Source organism: Periplaneta americana, chromosome 15 (assembly GCF_040183065.1).
Source record: "Periplaneta americana isolate PAMFEO1 chromosome 15, P.americana_PAMFEO1_priV1, whole genome shotgun sequence".
NCBI lineage: Eukaryota > Metazoa > Arthropoda > Insecta > Blattodea > Blattidae > Periplaneta > Periplaneta americana.
Window position 1 is genome coordinate 167,517,520 of NC_091131.1, and position 16,959 is coordinate 167,534,478.

General features: G+C 36.8%; 1 protein-coding gene across 2 annotated transcripts in view; it reads left to right on the plus strand.

The window, feature by feature from the left end:
* Positions 1–16,378, plus strand: part of LOC138715689 (uncharacterized) — a 30,117-nt gene extending 13,739 nt beyond the window's left edge. Inside the window, exons 3-6 of one of the 2 annotated variants that reach the window (XM_069848753.1) lie at positions 2,508–2,638; positions 5,449–5,528; positions 8,873–8,959; positions 16,099–16,378. In XM_069848753.1, the coding sequence (XP_069704854.1) occupies positions 2,508–2,638; positions 5,449–5,528; positions 8,873–8,959; positions 16,099–16,232 (432 nt within the window). In that variant the 3' untranslated portion in view covers positions 16,233–16,378. The remainder of the gene's footprint in view (positions 1–2,507; positions 2,639–5,448; positions 5,529–8,872; positions 8,960–16,098) is intronic. The other variant, XM_069848755.1, reaches the window with a different exon arrangement.
* Positions 16,379–16,959: the final 581 nt, after the last annotated feature.

The following is a 16,959-nucleotide window of genomic DNA, read 5'->3' on the forward strand; positions in this document are numbered from 1 at the left end:
GCAGTTCTGCGTTGTGTAACTTTCTCAATTCTTCTGTAATTTCATCTCTCTTAGACCCAAAATGTTTTACTAAGCACCTTATTCTTAAACAACCTTAATATCTGTTTCTCTCTCAAATTAGAGTCCAAATCTCACAACCATACAGAACAACCGGTAATATAACTGTTTTATAAATTCTAACTTTGAGATTTTTTGAGAGCAGACTGGATGACAAAATCTTATCAACCGAATAATAACACGCATTTCCCATATTTATTCTGCGTTTAATTTCCTTCCGAGTGCCATTTATATTAGTTACTCTTGCTTCAATATATTTGAATTTTTCCACCTTTTCAAATGATAAATGCCCGATTTTTATATTTGTATTTCGTAGTGTGTTCAGGTCAGGAGACGTAATCATATTTCTTGTCTTTTCGGGATTTATTTCCAAACCTATCTCATTACTTGCTTCAAATAAAATTCTTGTGTTTTTCTTAATAGCTTGTAGATTTTCTCCTAACATATTCACGTCATCAGTATAGCGAAGCAGCTGGTGTAACCCGTTCAATTCCAAACCCTCTATGTTATCCTGGCCGTTTCTAATGACATATTCTAGTGAAAAGTTAAAAAGTAAAGGTGGTAGTGCATCTCCTTGCTTTAGCCCACAGCGAATTGGAAAAGCATCAGATAGAAACTGGTCCATATGGACTCTGCTGTACGTTTTATTGATATTTTAATTTTAACCGAACTAGTTTCTTGAGAACACCAAATTCATTAAGGATATTATCCAAAACTTCTTTTATAACTGCGCCATATCCCGTTTTGAAATCTATCAATAACTGATGTACTGTGCCCTTATACTCCCATTTTTTTTAAATCTGATCATTGATGATCTCCAATAATTTCATCTACATATGGAGCTAATATTCTAAAAATAATATTTGACCAAATTTTGCACGACGTCAAAAAAAGTGACATTCCTCGAAAATTATTAGTTAGTCTTGTCCCCCTTCTTGAAGATGGTACAATTATGGACTCCTTCCATTGTTTTGGTACAATTAATTACTTTTTCCCAGATAGCGAGTAGAAGCTTATAAATTTCGCCAGATAATGCGCTTCCGCCCTCTTGTATTAATTCTGCTGGAATTTGATAGACACTCAGAGACTTCTACTTTTTCAGATTTTCTACCGCAATTTCGACTACAAAAAGTATGAGTTAGATTATAAATGGCTCATCAGTTTGTATTTCAATTTCGTTCCGATCATTGCTATTTGGCCTATGTACTTTTAGTAGTTGCCCAAAATAGTTTTTCCATTTGTTCAGGATTGAATGAGAGTCTGCAAGCAAGTCACTAGTCTCATCCTTGATCACGTTTACCCTTGCCTCATATTCGTTCTTAAATTCCTTTATACCCTTTAAGTATCGAATGTTTTTATTTTAACTATTTGTTTCTACCTCATTCAGTTTTTCCTTCAAGTAACCTCTCTTTTTATTCCTAAGTGTACGATTTGCTTCCCATCTTTCATTGAAATAATTATCTCTATTCGTCTCAGCTGGATCCTGTAAGAATTTCAATTTTGTCTGTTTCCTTCTTTCTACTACCATGCAACAATCTTCATCAAACCACGGTTTCTTTTTCTTAGTTTCATAATAACCTATGCTCTGCTCAGCTGCAATTTGTATATTATCTCTGATATTTTCCCACGCGCTATCAATATATAACTACTCCTCAACTTCGTTGAAACTTCTAAAAGTGGCAAGCCTATTTGAAATTTCGACTTGATAATATTGCTTAGTTTCCTCGTCTATCAATTTTGGAATACTGAATCTCCTAATATTAACTTGTTGCTCTACTCACTCGGTTACTGATAGTCTTTCTCTTAATTCTCCAATTATCAAATAATGGTTAGAATTACAGTCTGCCCTCCTGAAGGTTCGAATGTCTACTATACTAGTAGTCTATGTCTTCTTTCATTTATCAAGATGTGATGTATATGGTTATGTGTCAATCCATCTGGAGAAGTTCAAGTATATTTATGTAGGGGAGAGTCGGGTAGTATCGGACGTCGGGTAATATGGGACAGTGAGTTTCTTTCATCTACCACACGATGATAGTACCTGATTGACATGGTTACGTTTCTGTGATGTCGCATAGAGAAACGTAACCATGTCATTCAGGTACTACCACATGGTGGTAGATGAAAGACACGCACTGTCCGATGTTACCCGACGTCCGATACTACCCGACTCTCCCTTATATATCTTTATGGAGGAATGATGTATTTTTGACAATTAAACTTTTTGGTGTAGCAAAGTTGACTACCCTAACTTCATTATCATTACTAGATACGTCTAGGCTCTCTTTTCCAATAGTGGGTTTAAAAGTATCCTCCCTTCCTAGTTTAGCAATGAAATTCCGAAATAAAATTGATTAAACGATTATTTTTATTTCCCACGAAATCCATTATCTTCCTGTACTGTTTAAACCACTGTATTCCAAAACTAATAGAATAGGAAATTTTTGCAGCTACAAAATGTTTGGAAGACGGTGTACGTAAACAGTAAACAAATGGCTGCGGAATACTCGTGTTGGAGTGGAGAAATCGGTGCTGCTTCTAACGGCGTGATACCAGTGCAGGCTAGCATCATTGTTAACAGGTAAGCCACTTGAAACGACGGACGTCGTTTACTTTGAGGACTTATAAGCAAACATTTTGATGGGGGCAGAAAAAAAAGTTATTATTTTTTTTCTTCCAGCATGTTCACGACGTCGAAACAAGTGCTTATACAAATTCTGGCCACTCGAGCGCAACTACAATACTGGATAAATCGAATTAAATGAGGGCGAAAAAGAAGTGATTTTTTTTACGTGTAAATAAATCAAATATCTTGCCTGAACTGAAGTAATCTTGGTGTGCCACAAATTTCCAGTTGCCGTTAATCAGGAACACACACAATGCAGTAATGGTATGCCTAAAAAAAGTGAATAAAGCACATTTAATTTAATAACTGCTGCCTTTCCACAAAGTCCACCCAAATTCGTGAGGCAGTAGTCAGCAGTGTTTGAAACCTTCTTTCATTTTTTTCTGGTAATCCAGCCAGAACTCAACCATGCTAATATGTGCGCTGAAATCGCGGACAGCGGAACAGTTGGAATGCCAGCGACTGTACGTGAGGATGTCTCAAAGTGTCGGTTGATAGATGGAAATCAGCGTTGTGCGATAACTTACGTATCATGTTTTTATACATACGGAAAAAATACCGATCTAGGGGTTGAAGTTCGTATGTTGCGTTAGCTGGTATTATCTTTACTGTCAGTTTATCAGGTTCACGACCGCCATCTTCAAGTAATACACTGACATTTTCTGTAACACCATAGGCATCTAGAAGAAGCAGATTCCGTGCACTTGAGTAAGGAAGAAATGCTCCTTTTAAAAATGACGTAAACATTATTTTTGTCATTTTCTCTGAAGAATTCCATTTTACAATTAAATTATCGGGTTTAAACATCTTTTCCACAACTTTGTCACTTATACCACTCGGTATAATTTTGACATTAATCTACCTGATCTAGACACTATAGGCACAACTGTATAATATGAATGTGTAGTTGCACTCTTTGACTGAACTGCCCCTTGTACTTCAGTTGCATCCCTAACCTCCAGTGTTCTTCCCATTGGCATTTCTTTATTAAAACCAAATTCATCCGCATTGTATATCTGATCATCATTGAAAGATCTCATGATTGAATTGCAATCTTTTTTTTTTTAAATCTCGATTTCTCTGTCTTGCTGAATCTGTCGTTTCGTTGCCAACGTTGTGATTTTGCGGCTGACTATTGAATAATGCTTCTTAAAACGATAGAGCCAAGATTAACTTGCTTTAAAAGAGGTTTCTAATGCAAGTGCCTTGAGTGTTGCAATTTTTTTGTAGATCATTATCTTTCACTACTTGATTCAGAGATCGTCGCTGTAATAATTCTTGAAATGTATGTTTGTTTACTTCTTTCAGTTTATTCCTGTTGGTTTTGACACGTTCAACAAGTTCTGTCATTTTATATAACTGTCGTTCACTTGTTAGCCACGTATACTTGTGTTTCATGGATTTCCAGGATCTGTGGTTAAATTTTTTCTTATGATGTTTCGGTGTCCCTGGAAGAAGGCAATAATTAACTACTTTTCCATTTTCTGGAACAGAGATACCCCTGGATTTTGTCTTGCTAGGATATGAGCATACCATGATCCTGACTGTGAACTAGCGGACTCGTCTTCGGAAGAGGACGTCATTTGTGAGGCTAATAATCAGAGGGATCTTCATATGGCTCAGGTTCAGTGTGGTCAACACCAAGAGTTATGTCTTTCTCCACTGTTTCTGATACATAATGATTCATAATTTCACCGGCTATTTCCATCTCCGTTTCTGAAACAGTAGTAGTTTCGTAGCACTCCTCTTCAAATTTTGCTACAAGTAATTTTGCAATGTTTAACAAATTCATGTTTAAAATAACTATAAAAGTAATACACTTGTTATACCGTATATAATACACGCACACTGTACACAAGACACCCTGCAAGTTTCCGAGCTCACAACTATCTATATTGTTTTCGCTGTAAGAAAAATCCTAAGTAAACATAATCACGTTGCTGTCATACCCGCGATTGGCTGACAGTCGAAACACTCACACGACGCAGGAAAATATAGTTCGTATTTGGAAACCACAATCTTGTATTATTTGAAAATAGAAAATTGAATTCTAGTTGTTAAATATGATTAAACATTTAACTTTACTCATGTGTAAAACGCTATGTAAAAGAAAAGCTACTTTTATATTTTGTTATGTACTATGAACGCAGATGAATACCAACAGTAATACCGAGGTGGTCTGTTCTTGTAACAAGCTGGCGTCACTTGAGCTCGTAGTTGTGCACGTAAGCACGTGGTACTGAAGTATGGCTTCTGTATCCTCAACTGTCCATTGTGAATACATAAGACTTAAAAAAATTTTATTACAGTAATTATAAAGTAAATGTTTCCTAAGCAAACGAATGCATAGTAGTGAGATTAACAGGAATTGTTTAATGTGAAACAGAATGTACAACAGTGGGCAGGAACATGTACTGAGAATCTATGGCGCCAAACAGCGGCCAATGAAGTCTCATTTCAGTCACGTGCTATTGTTTACATTAGGATTTTTCTTACAGCGAAAAGATTATATCTGCATGCTGACTCATCACGTGATAGTGCTACCTACGTGCTCTACTACATATACTAGTCGGAAACCTAAGGTGTACTTTAAGTTTCTCGTTGTGTTTTCCCCTATAGAATTGCGGTCGAGTTGCAAAAATCCGTATCTTGGTATTTTTGGTAATGAAGAATTTTATAATACGAGAAAATTTAACTTTTTTACCTGTCCCCATGAGAGTGCCTGCCTGTTAGTGTATCTACATAATATGTTGTGTATTTTTCAGTGGTCCACAGAACGTCACTTACTCAGGCAGTGTTCAGAAGTGGAACGGTCATTACCTGAACTTAACTCTATCCGAAAGTGGTGAGTGATGATACTTTGTCATAAATTTAACAAAATATGTGAACAAAAGAAGCTGAGTTGAATGTGTAGATAAGCGAGTGACAAGGTGTTTTAAATTGTAATTCGCTGTAGCAAACAGTCAGCATTATTGGTAAGCATAAAAACTGCTAAGCATTTGTTTTCGAGAGTGTTCTACATAAAAAATAATTGACGTTCGGAAAGCAAATAAAGAGGTTATTTTATGTATTGTGACTGAATAGTAATATTAGCGACAACTTTACGCATTAGACAAACCATAGGATTGTTTTATATCCTAACAATTTTATCAATATTTCTGCATTATTACTTACTCACAGATTAGTTTAGTTAAAATAATTTTAAGTTAGGATTAATGGTTGTTGCTTATCTTACACAAAGAGTTGCTTTCATCTGCAATGTGAGAGTCAGGAAAAGTCTGAAGTAAATCAAAGGAAAAAGTGTAATTTTTTTAATATCCGCAAACAAATATGTCAATCAGTTGAACTGCTCATTGGTTTCTAAATAATTTAAAAATTATTTAATCAATGTTATGTGAAAAAGTGTATTATTTGGACATGAAAATTCACAACACTTTTTTTTCCACCCCGGTAGCATTGTAACCTTCAACAATCTAGTTATTTACGTAAGTACAGTGGGAACTGAGTGACAAAACTAATTCGCTTATACGAAGACATAATAATTGAATATATAGTGTCTATCCCTTACACGTCTCTGATCCAAATGCTGTACGTAGTATAATATTGTGAATGATATTCAACAAAAGTTATGATTCTCTCAGGGCCTGATTTAGGTCCTGCTCAGGGCCACATGACTCTGGAGGCCTCAAAATCCAGGAACAAGCCTTTTTAAATGAATTATGCAAATGAAATAGACAACAAATCTGCCGACTGAAAATAAGAATTGAGAAAATCAGTAATTACCTAATTCATTATTATGTTAGATAATGCATCAAAAATCACTTTATTGTTTTAAATTTAGAGTCGTAAGTTGATTGCAGAGTTTAATGTGTTCAAGTTTTACAAGTTGATTACCATGTGCAGTTTATTCAAATTGTAACAGTAGAACCATTTAAATAATTAATAATGAATCCAGCAGCCAAAGGCAGCCAAGTGCCTAGTGCTTGTGTTCCTTGCAGCTTATCTAACTTCTGTTGGTATACGACCATTGTACTGGTCTTGTTAAAGTGTTTTTGTAGGAATGTCCATAATTAAAAATGGAATTTCCAAGCAAATTTGAGTTAGGAGCCATTACAAGAAAACAGAAAGCTATTGAAATTGAACAACAGGAAAAACAAGGCTGATCATTGAGCAAGTATGTTCGTTCATATGTTGCTAGCAGGAACTTCTTTACTCATAGTGACCTCCAGTTTCAAAAAGTTAAGAATGTTTTAGCACAGACTAATGAAGATTTTGGCATACAGAGACAACAATCCGTCACAGCTACTAAACTGTGGACAGTCAAGGTACTTTTTTGTATAAGCCTAAGCCAGAATTTTGCAAAAATGAACATTCCTCCTAAACTCCTGAATTACCGCGTTAGAGGAAACAAGGGATAGTACAACCAATGCAGTCAGCTTTGATCCGTCTTGTGCCACAAATAATAGCTGATTAACTTAAGGAACCACTTTATTTTAGATGATTAATAAAAACCTCTATGAAATAAATACATGGTGAAAGAGATAGGTGACAGAATTATCATATGAAAAGAAGGGACCTCATAAAAAAAAAATTAAGCTCCGGGCCTCTAAAATTGGAAATCAGGCCCTGATTCTCCCAGCGTATTCACACCTCAAGCCATAAGATATTTCATCAGTATAACCGAATCTACTTCTAGGGGACATTTCTTTTATCCACACGTATCTTGTTATGCACACCAAAAACCTCTGAATGAAGATATCATTTTGTCTCTAATTCCTAGTAAGATAATTTTAATGCCTCTATCTGAACCCATAAATCACATTTTTGACCCTGAACAACACTTAGAGATATGTCATAATTAAGAATGCAATGAATATTTTTCTCCTCAATGAAAGTACCTACACATACCACATAAATTATTATCCCTTGTGGTATAACGCATTTAATCTGTTAAATTTGGAAGCGAAGTTCTCATAGTAGGATACACTAGTTATTTTTATTGTAGATGGCACTGCTGAATAAATTATAATATGCTTATGAAACCAAAAGTAGAATAGATATGAAACTTTTCTATCGTTACATCCTTCAGATCTCATGAAATTCTCAGCTCTGCAAATATTACGGTGGATCGTGATATACAACAATTATATTCTGACACAGGAACCAATACGTAATTCAGGGAAACTTTAAGGGGGAAATGGTTATTCATAAAAAATAAGTTTCTTCTGTTTAATCATTTAAAATGAACCAATATATCTTCATATTATAACTTATTTGGTGCATATCTACAGCTACCAATATAATAACTGGAGTTGGCTCTAGACGCGAAACAAGGTGGCCCGAGTTCGATTCCCGGTCGGGGCAAGTTACTTGGTTGAGGTTTTTCCAGGGTTTTCCCTCAACCCAAGATGAGCAAATGCTGGGTAACTTTCGGTGCTGGACCCCGGACTCAGTTCACCGGCATTATCACCTTCAACCCATTCATATGTTAAATAACCTTAGATGTTGATAAAGCGTCGTAAAATAACCTACTAAAAATCAATAAATAAAATCCAAACAGAAAATTGATAGGCGAACTGAAAGAACGTTGAAAGCAAGTGGCACGAGTTGTTTGCACCGGCACAGCGTGATTTATGCACATCGCATAACCACAGACAACTTCCATAGTTAAATCGAAGATGTACCGGTGTTAGGTTCGGTTAAATTCGTTACCTAATGTTGATTTTGAGATAAATTAAAGATGCATTATCTCTCAGAGTTGTAATTTACAAGCAAGATCCGCGATGGGAGACAGACATACGTTTCATAGGTGAATGAAAGTTTAAATTATTTCTTAATGAACAACATAATATGTACAGTAATACATTACAACCAAGGACATGTGACAATGACTATGTTCTGTTGTATGGAAGTTACATTCACGGACATTATGTCCGATAATATTGTTACTACTACCACCACAACCACTACCACCATTACTACTCACATTACTAAAATAACGGTCTTTAGGTCTACAAGATCAGCAAACGAAATAACAATTTATCAATACAAAACGTCACACACCAAAACATAGTGAACAGTCTATTCTCGTTAAAATAGGTTAAACTTAGGCAACGTTAAGTAAGATTAGAGCTGACGTCATATCGCTGTAAATGCAACGAAGTAAAGGAGGCTCTTCTGTTTGTGCAGATGTGTGGTCAACGAGTTACAACGTTCTAGCGCTTGGAGACAAGATGCTTATAGTGAGCGGATGTCCACCTGCTACTGGCGGGCAGCGTGAGTATTCCATCACGTGACAGTTTTATATCATAAGCTGAGCTGAGTACGAAATGAGAATATATAGAATCTGAAGGCCAATCACTGTATTTTCCTTTGACATTTCAGAATATCTGTAAGAACAAAGATACTACACTTCGTTATAGATTGTGATCGAATGATTCTATGTTCGAAATCTGTGAAAAAAAATATTCGTTACTACTTACTAGATACTTCATTAGTGTTATGGTACCTAAGAACTGCATTGCCGCCAAGTAGCCTACGTAGACTTATAGTTAAGAGAAAGGCGCAAAATAGGAAAGGTTGGAGAATACTGGGTTTGCAAGTCGAAGACCTACGGTACTCTTGGACAGAAAGCTGTGAATGAATGAACGTAGAATATGTTACATGACGATAGTCCATGAACTTAATTTTCATTATCGAAAATATGATAGAAGATAATTTCTTGCAAACTTTTGAGATATTTTACGTTGCACTCGAATTTCTCTCACTGTACCACAAAATGATGAAATTTATGATTATTACAAAATATTTTATGTAATGAATAATAATACAATATTTTATTCCTCGTTTACTGGTATTTTAGCACGTGAAAACATGTCGTACCTGTCTAGGTTGAGCGAGTGAAGCGTATCGGCACGTTATTTTAAAAAAGAGGCTAGCTAATATTTTTTTCTTTACGAACTGAAATTAAGTTTTGTTTTACGATTAGTTAAAGTGTAAACCATTGTTATCAAATGGCGTCCTTGGGAGTTTGTGCCTTGACAGTGATAATGGAAACGAACTCTGTCGTGACATTAAATGGATCTTCCAAACCCATGCATTTACTGTCAGCTAAATCAGTCAAAATGTATATAAATACGTACACTGTGTCCGGGACAAAATTTACCAAAAAGAAATTTAATAACTCGCGTAATAATGGAGATAGGAAAATGAAATTTGCGGCAAATGAAAGAGGGACATTTTAAGTTTTATGTGTGATGTTGGCAACATTTTGTCATTGTTGTTGACATAGCTGTAATTAAAATGGCGTTCACAGTGCAACAAAAAGTTCAATGCTGCTATTGGCTTGCCGAATTCAAGTATCCGAAGATAGTGGAGAGAAGATTCAGACAACAGTGGCCTGAGAAGCAACCACCAGATAGGCACACAATAACAACTTGGCATAGAAAGCTTCTTGAGAGAAAACACCACGCGGCAAGAAAGTGACAGAAGCGCAAGTCGACAGAATTCCAACGGAGCCCGTGTAAGTCTCTCCGCCGTGCCAGCAGGGAACTTGCAATTCCAAAGTCAACTATCCACGATGTTCTGCACAAGAGGTTACGTCTACATGCATACAAGATTCAATTGGTTCCAAAGTTGAAACCAAACGACTTGCCTGCACGATAAGATTTCGCTAGTGACATGCTGTTGAAAATTGATATTGAAAATGGATATCTGCAGAAGGTCGTGTTTAGTGATGAGCCCACCTTCCACGTCTGTGGGATCGTCAACAGGCATAATTGTCGCATCTGGGGATCAGAAAATCCGCATGTAGTGAGGGAATTGGAAAGAGACAGCCCTGAGATTAATGTTTGGTGCGGACTTACACATGAAACTGTGATTGGACCGTTCTTTTTTGTGGAAAACACTATCAATGGAAGTGTGTATTTTAATATGCTGCAAAATTACGCCATCCCTCAAATTCCACAGGGATATGTTTTCCAACAAGACGGAGCTCCGCCTCATTATGCATTACATGTTACAGATCACTTGAATGAATGCTTTCCTCAGCGATGGATTGGTCAAGGTGGACCTACAGCATGGCCTCCCAGATCCCCAGACCTAACCCCACTGGACTTCGTTTTTTGGGGATACATAAAAGACATTGTGTACAAGACTGTAGTGGCAGATTTGGAGGATCTGCGTCGGAGAATTGTCGCTGTTTGTGCAACTGTCACTCCAGAGATGTTACGAAACACATGGCAAGAACTTGAATATCGCCTGGACATCTGTCGTACTACAAGAGGTGCACACATAGAAGTTTATTAGTGGTCATTCGAAACTTAGGAAGTCCCTTTGTCAATTCCCGCAAACAGCATTTTCATCCATAAATTATTTGGTGAGTTATTAAATTTTCTTATTGGTAAATTTTGTCCCGGACACCCTGTATTTTAAAGAGAAAGCAAATGCCATGACCCACTTTCAGGAGTACGCGTTCAATACGGGTTCAGAGGTCTTGTGGTATAAAAACTTTCATTCAGTACTCATTGTTTTGCTATGAGATCGCCAAGAATTTTGTCTATAATTGGGCAGTGCAATTTCTATAAAATTAATACACTGATCTTAAAATTAGATTACGACTAAATTGATTCTACATAAATCTGTTCTCCTGTTTTGGTGACACTTCTTCTTTTGGCTTGAAATATTGACTTATATTTAGCGCAGCTACAGGGACAAGTACATTATTAGCTTCAGTCTATTATTCGCAGCAGTGAAATGGATATTAAGTTATCTAAGAAATAAACAAACTAACAAACAAATCTAGTAAATTTAAATGATTATTTTTATTTTTTATGTTGGAAACAATAACTGAAATGCAGCATGTTGAGTAAAATGTTAGAAACATTTTGACAGGGAAAAACTTCAATAATTCCATACAGATTGAAATGAATTGAGTTATTAGTAACGAGTATGACCTCTTCGAGCATTTAACACTGCTTGGCATCTCTCGGCATGCTTGAAATCAGATGTTCAATGTCTTTTTGCTGAAGATTATTCCAAACCTGAATCAGAGCAGTCTGGAAGTTTCCAGCGTTCTCTATATTCCCCATACGTGGTGTTACAGCCCTCTGAAGTTGACCTTAATAATAATTATTATTTATTTATGTCCTCTGGCAGAGCAAAGGCCAGTAGGCCTTCTCTTCCGCCCAGCCAGACTCTAATTCTAATTGAATACAATTGCTTACATAGTGATTACATTAATATCTAGACCATAAAGCAATGTAATGTTAGTGTGACAATAATAAACATTGGTAAGAATTTATAATAATAATAATAATAATAATAATAATAATAATAATAATAATAATAATAATAATAATAATAATAATAATGACAGTAATGAGATAATTTAAATATTTGTTCTTATATATATATATATATATATATATATATATATATATATATATATATATATATATATATATATATATCGCTTGGAACAGCTATTATTGTTAACAAGAATTGTTAGAAAAATATTTCGTTAGTCTATTCTTAAATTGGTTTGGTGTCTGACAGTCCACACATTACTCGGTAGGGAATTCCAAAGCCGAGGAACAGCCACAGTGAAAGAAGATGAATATGAGGATGTTCGGTGGGAGGGAATGGATAATATTGAGGAGTGTTGTGATCGTGTGTCTAGGTTATGATGGGTGGATAAATTTTGAAAACGAGACGCAAATGGAGAAATGCAATATGTGAAAGAGGAGGGAAAGACAGTGGATTTTCCTACGGTCTTCTAGACGGAGCCAGGACAACATTTCGAGGGATGGTGTTAAATAACCAGCCCGGCGAATATTGCAGACGAAACGGACGCTCATATTATGAACACGTTGTAGTCTCTGCGCCGAAGTAACGCTTAGGTCAGTAAGCAGAATATCAGAGTAATCGAAGTGGGGCACCACGAGTGTTTGCACTAACATCATTTTCAGGCAAAAGGGTGCCTATAATAACGAATATTCGAATGTAACTCTAACAGTATTGTAATATATTAACAGTATGATATTTATTTTAACATTTTTCCGGTAAAAGCATATAAATTCCTAAAAAAAAGATTTAAAATCTAAATAAATAAGTAAATAAATACATAAATAAATAACTAAATAAATATATAACTAAATAACTAAGTAACTAAATAAATAAATTAACAAATAAATAAATAAATAAGTAAATAAATAAGTAAGTAAATAAGTAACTAAATAAGTAAAGAAACAAATAAATAAATAAACAAACAAAGAAACAAAGAAACAAACAAACAAACAAATAAACAAATAAACAAATAATCCTAGAAAACAGATTGGTAAACCTAATTAAAGTTTCTTAAAACCTATAAATTCTGCACTTGGTAATGAGGCACGTCACAGGCCTTATATTTTAATACATGCAATGCAAACTCTCATCAGTCACGTGTTGGCCTCCTCAACTTTCAAACCCACCGTCCGCCTTTGGAGCGCGGGCATTGTCATGCATAAGAATGGAACTTTCTCCTGGGGTATTAGCAAATGGTCTCACAATTGGTTTCAGAACAGAATTTAAGTACGCATTATGATTCACTGTCCCTTCCAGGAAAACGAGCCGTGCTCTTCTGCCCATCATCACTCCTGCCACACCACCTCCTGAACATGACGAAGTCTTTCTGCTGGCCCAGGTTGACGCCAAACCCTGATACGCCTTCCATTGGGGTGAAAGCAGAATCTAGACTCCATCAGAAAACATAACATGAGCCCAATCTTCATATCCCCAAATGACGTGTTCTTCTGTCCATGTTAGACTCGCTGCCCCATTGTTTCTCCGAAAGACTCTGAAAGGGCGTCGAGAGAAGAGTGATGCTTCATGCGGTCAGCGCGACGGACATCGCAGACGAAGCGAACACAAGAATTATGAACACTTTGCGACTGGTTGATTTTGAGGTCAGTCAGTAGAAAACCACAATAATCAAAGTGGGTCATTACTAGTGTTTCCACTAGTATTTTTTTAGTGATATCGGGAGAAATTTTCGAATGCTGTTTAAGGAATGTAGTATGGAAAGCACTTTTTTGGTAATATGGGTTACTTGGTTATTCCAGTTTAAATGCGTATCAAAGTAAACTCCTAGGTTTTTAACACAGGAAGCAAAAGGGATTATTGTGTCGTTTAACTTGACTGGAAGAGCAGGAGTAATATTGCATAATAGACGTTGATGTCCCACTAGGATTGCTTGTGATTTTCTTGCATTGAGAATCAAACCAAACTTTCTGGCCCATGCAGATATAGATTCAAGGTCCTCGTTAAGATTGTGTATTGCGTCATTGAGTGAGTCAGGGGTTGTATGGATATAGATTTGTAAATCGTCTGCGTAGAGGTGATGCTTACAGTGCAGTAGAGCCGAGGGGATGTCAATTACATAAATAGTGAATAGTAGTGGTGAGAGAACAGATCCCCGTGGGATTCCAGAATCAACGATACGCCATGAGGAAGTTCGACTTCCAATGCAAACACACTGCTGACGTTCGCTGAGATAAGAGGAGAACCAAGAGACTGTGCTTTCTGATAGTTGGAGTGATCGTAATTTTCTCGTCAGGAAGTCGATATTTACAGTGTCAAACGCTTTACTGAAGTTTAGTAGTGTCAGTATTCTAATTTTACGTACGTCCATAGCTTTTCGGATGTCTTCCGTTACTTCCAGTCGCTGTACTGAGTCGAGTCCGAAAGCCTGACTGATATGTGTCCAGGGGTTCATATATGTTTAGCTATGTACTATTCTCTCTAACGCCTTCGACAAGGCAGGTAGAATGCTAATAAGTCAATAGTCGTTGGAGGTAGTGTGCGTTTTAACTTTGGGTATAGGGCGCACAAAGGCATATTTCCAAGCTTTAGGACAAATGGATGTCGTCAGCGAAGCGTTGAAAATGCGTGTCAGTGTTGGTAAGATTACGTCAATAAGTTTGTTTATCATTGCGATACTAATGTCGTCAGAACCTGTCGCTTTGGATCTGTTGCGTTTAAGAGGTTTCTTGACGTCAATAGGTATGACGTATGGAAAGTAAAATCTGTCTCTGAGTGGGTCAACTACCTGAGGTTCTGTCATTGTCTGTCGCTGTGTGGTATGGTCAATATTGTTAGTTGGCGGAGTAGTGAAGTGTTCATTGAGACGTTCTAAAGAGATGCTCATTTGTTGTGTCTGTCTTTTTGTATTTCCAAATCCCATTGAATTAATATTTTTCCACATGTCCCTAATGTTTACATTAGACCCAATTAGTCCGTGCATATATTTCAGTTTGGTATTTCGTGTTTCTTGATTCGTCATATTTCTTAGTCGTTTGTAATTTCGTAGGTTGTCATCAGTTTTATCCCGTCTGTATTTTCTGTAAGCGGCATCCCTGTCGGTCATCAGGTCTTTTACCTTAGTTGTCATCCATGGTGCCGGGCACCTTTTAACACGTTTAGTTTTCCGTGGGGCGTGTTTGTCGTACAGTGACACAATAAGTCCGTTAAGAATGTCCACTGTGTCATCCACTGAGCGTGCAGTCCAGATCGTGTGCCAGGGCAGCTGCACAGCATCCTCATAGAAACTGGTCTCGTCAATGCGTTTCAAGTCGCGGAATGTTATTGTATTTGGCTTCATTTTAGGGCATTGTAGTGAATATGTTAGGTAAATGATGTCATGGTGCCTGGTGCAGGTAACTGTCCGTATGACAGTACCCTGGCCGTGTTCTTAGTAATAATCAGGTGTAGTAACATCTCGGATGTTGCAGTATGATGCGTGGGCAAAAGTGGTAAAATGGTCATGTTACACGATTCGAACTTCGTCAGAATTTCTCGAGTGGCGGGTGACTCGGTGGCTAGCAAGTTGGTATTGAAATCTCCCAAGATTAGAACGCCTTCATAATGTGGTGATAAGTCCAATAATGCTGTTTCAAACTCCGTCGACATACTAAGTCTGGGGGGCTTGTATACTACACTGATTAAACATTTCTGATAGGAAGCACAAATTTCTACGAACATAAATTCTGGACGAGCTGCATATTGGTTGGGTGACTGGCGCAAAACTCTTGGTTGCAGGTCTGAAAGCACGTAGACAGCACAACCACCTCCCCTTTTCCAACTCTATCATTTCGACAAAGAACGTAGCCAGGTAAATCCACTAGACAGGAGACGGGGAAGGTTTTAAGATGTTTCAGAGATGAGGATAGCGTGGATATTCAAAGGAGCGAAGATGGAAAGTATTTCGTGATAGTGTGGTATTAAGCTTTGGGCGTTTCAATGGACTACTTGCAGTGCGAAAGGATATATGTACATATATATATATATATATATATATATATATATATATATATATATATAATCTGAAAATTATTCCATTTACAATTGATGCTATATAAATGTAACTCTGCTTGCAGCTGTGATAATAGTTCAATTTACCACCTGGACGCCAGACGAGGAAACTATGAACGCAGCCAAGAAAGCGTTTGCGGAATTGAACCTCGACACCAAGGACTTCAATATGTTCTGTCCACTGACCAAGACACAATGAATTCCCAATATACCCGCTTGAAATTTTAAAATAAAAAAAATGCTTACTTTGAATAGGAAATTCAATCAGGATCCACAGTTATACTGTATTTATGTATTCGGTGTGATATATTAGTGCACTTTAAATAAAGATATGTTATAAATGAAGAGTTTTTATTATTTATTTTCCTTCCATTAACTGAAATCAAATATAAGCAGTGATATTAATGTCACATTTTCGTTCACACAGTAAGCTTAGTAACGTATTAAAAAGGAGATTTTTCGGGAGTCATTCACCTCTCACACGTCAACTTGTTGCGCTATTTTCCGCTACCATGTAACCCATCACAAGGGTTCTGCGTCTGTATTCTTGATATGTTTCAGAAACAATGAACTAATCCAACCAGTCTCATAACGTTTCTTCTGTTCATATGCAGAAGAGTCTTAGAGAGCTTGGTTCGAGCCTTGGAAAGGAGTTTTTGGCTAGAGATTGGCCAGGATGTTTCCTTCATTTTTCGCTGTTCTCTCCTGGCACACAGACTTACTGCAGCTTTTGCATTATTTTTCTAATACTGCAGGTTGATTTAAGTCCAATATAGCAGCTTGTTGCTCCTGTCTTGGCCAGTTTGTTTGCCTTGTCATTTCCACAGCCACAAATCGCAGCTGGGCTGACTGTCTTGTAACACATTCTGCAGGACGACTTGAAAGCCTCTCCATACCAATTGGACTGAAATCGGATGGAGTAAAGT